Here is a 3081-nt window from a genome sequence, read left to right on the forward strand (position 1 = left end):
TTCGATTCACTTAAATTTTTATTAAAATACAATTTCAATAAATAACATGTATTTAATGAAAAAAATTAATTTGCAGTTGAAATAATATTTACTTTATGCCTCCTGATGTTATTTACGAAGTTTTTTTAAAATTTTTTTAATTTAAAACAAATAAAAAGTATTGAATTTTAGATGGTAAATACATACAAAATGTATCTATTTACTTTGTTTTAGTTTTGTTTATTTTCATTTCACATAGCTTATTATTTATATTTCATTTAAATGTTCACTTTATTTCAGATTTTTTTTTTTTAATTCAATTTAAAAATTTTTTGTGAAATTCAACAAAATTATTGGTTGTAATAATTGTCTCAATAATAAAAGTGATTTTTGTGAATATATCTTAATGAATAATAATGGCTACTCAAAGTTTGTTCTTAAAAAAATATCTTCATTGCCAAGAGTCGACATTGACAAACCGAAATTTGATCAAAGCACTTATATCGGACGGGCGAAACATTTCTTTCTGCTCACGAATCCTTTAAATATTTTAGCAACTGGGGCGCAGTTGGAGAGAGCACGTGGGATTGTGGAAAATTACCGTGCAGGCAGGGATGTGCCTGAGGCATATACAATTGAAGATGTGTGGAAAGCAAAATATCTTTATGATTCCGCATTTCATCCAGAAACTGGAGAAAAATCTATTTTAATTGGTCGCATGTCCGCGCAAATGCCAATGAATATGATTATCACAGGCTGTATGATGACCTTTTATAAGACAAATACTGCAGTGGTCTTTTGGCAATGGATTAATCAAACATTTAACGCCATCGTTAATTATACAAATCGTTCTGGAAAATCTGAAATCAAAACGGGAAAAATTATAAAATGCTATTGTTTGGCCACTGGAGGTGCAGTAGCTACAGCTTTATCACTAAATCGTGTGGCCGCACAAGCCCATCCACTTATAGGTCGTATTGTACCTTTGGCCGCGGTTGCAGCAGCCAATTGCATAAATGTTCCTATGATGCGCTATGAAGAAATTCGGAATGGTATTGCCGTAATGGACCAAAAAAATCAACAAGTTAGTGTATCAAAACGAGTGGCTGTTTTAGGCATATTTGCTGTTATTGTAAGCAGAATATCTATGTGTGTTCCACCAATGACATTAATTCCTGTAATGGTCAATAACATGACAAAGGAGAATGGATTTTTGACCAGATATCCTTCCCTGAATATGCCTTTTCAAGTTATAACTTGTGGTTTATTTCTGACTGTGACTACTCCATTAGGCTGTGCGTTATATAATCAGCGACAAACAATAAAAGTTAAACGTTTAGAAATCGAAGTGCAAGATCAAATATATAAAAAGGATCCTACTATAGAAGAGGTGTGGTACAACAAAGGACTATAAATAAAATTGTTATTAAAACAAAAAAATAGATAACTCAGATTATCGTTTCGTATAAGTAAAGATATATGTTATACAAACAAACACTTGAATTTATTGGAAAAAAATATATATATTATTTATCTAAGATAGTATTTGCGGTTCTTTATTAGTCAGTTTTTATTTAGCATTATAAACATAATTTAAAATTTATATTTTTGTGGATTTTATTTACAAATACAACAAAAAAAATAGGTGGAACTGAATTGATGCTTTTATGTACTATACTGATTAGTTATACTACCGGTGGCCTCAATTTTATATGTTTTCTTTTCTACAAAAAAGTTCCAAAAGTTAATTTTCTTAGTCAGAATTATATTTACCGGTTCAGATATGGATATATTGTCTTTCAAATCTTATTCGTTATATTTCATACTACCATTCAGCTTCTTCAACTTCAGCAGATGAAAGAAAATAGTGAAGAAAAAATTTCTACCAGCTTTTATTAATATTAAGTGTTATTATATATGTTATTATTATATATTGGATTATATTATTTATGTATATTATTTATGTTATTTGGACAATTCGGATTTAAAACTCTGCGTAAAGGATATCTAACTTGGCAAACCAAAACTAACAACTTTACTCGTTTGTAATATTCTGTAGTCCTAGTACAAATACCTATAGTTAAGAGTTTAGTTTCTCAGCATGGTTTTAATCTATATTTACTCTAATTTTGACATTCAGGAGGAATAAATTCTTTGTTGTTCTATGAAAAAAGTTTAGTAGTTTTTGATAACATTTGATTGATTACGACATTAATGAATTGTCCAAACAACTTATAGATTAGGTTCTACACATTAGAAAGAATAATATAAAAGTATGCAAGTAGAATTGTATTGAAATTTAACAATTAAAAAAATAAATATAATTAATTAATTCAATTATTCCATAGCTGATTTATGATTTCGTTCTAATATAAACACAACAAGTGAATTTGTTAATAAAACTTGCAGAGCATATTAACAATACTCCAGAAAAATGTGCGAACATAAAAGTCAAGTATGGTTTTGGGGCAGTTGGTTAAGGTGCGCTAACTCTGAACTTCAAATTTGGCAGGGTACGAATTCGATTCCTGGTACTTGCAGTCTCAAAAAAAAATTATTTACACGGAAATACACGGAATATTTCCAAGACCACTGATAATAAGTATTTGGCCACAAATTCATTTAATTAAAATAATATAAAAATATTTTTGTAGTTGTAGTTCACTACTTTTTGAAACCTCTCTACCAAACAACTTATTTAACCACAACCACAAAATCGGTAAGCTGTAAGGTCATGGAACAGTTTAACGGTCTCATTTTATTTTGACTGCATGGGTGTGACTGATACTTTGTTTCAGATTGAATGCCGATTGAACGGTCAAATATTAAACTTTAAGTAAAAATTTACTTTTTGTGTCTTGGGACATATATCTATTACTTGTTCGGGTACTACATATATTCTTAACAAGAACTAAGTACCCAATTTCTTTCTATAAAAATTCAGTTTAGTTTACTGAAAAAATAAAATCTTTAATTGATTCATTGTCTTTGTTTTAGAATTTCGTTATTAATACTTTTGATTTATTTTGCTTTTAGGACTAAAACTTGATTATTGCACAGATACTTTTGTATCTGTGTATACTAATACAAATAAATGTAATT

At 28.8% G+C, this 3081-nt stretch overlaps 1 protein-coding gene across 1 annotated transcript; it reads left to right on the plus strand.

Annotated features, from left to right (window-relative positions):
• Positions 1-355: 355 nt before the first annotated feature.
• Positions 356-1499, plus strand: LOC119681559 (sideroflexin-1-3-like). The gene has a single exon (XM_038094794.1). It carries the CDS (start codon positions 386-388, stop codon positions 1391-1393), a length of 1008 nt encoding a protein of 335 aa, XP_037950722.1. The 5' UTR covers positions 356-385; the 3' UTR covers positions 1394-1499.
• The last annotated feature ends 1582 nt before the right edge of the window (positions 1500-3081 follow it).

The sequence above is a fragment of the Teleopsis dalmanni genome, chromosome 2, assembly GCF_002237135.1.
Source record: "Teleopsis dalmanni isolate 2A chromosome 2, ASM223713v2, whole genome shotgun sequence".
Taxonomy (NCBI): domain Eukaryota; kingdom Metazoa; phylum Arthropoda; class Insecta; order Diptera; family Diopsidae; genus Teleopsis; species Teleopsis dalmanni.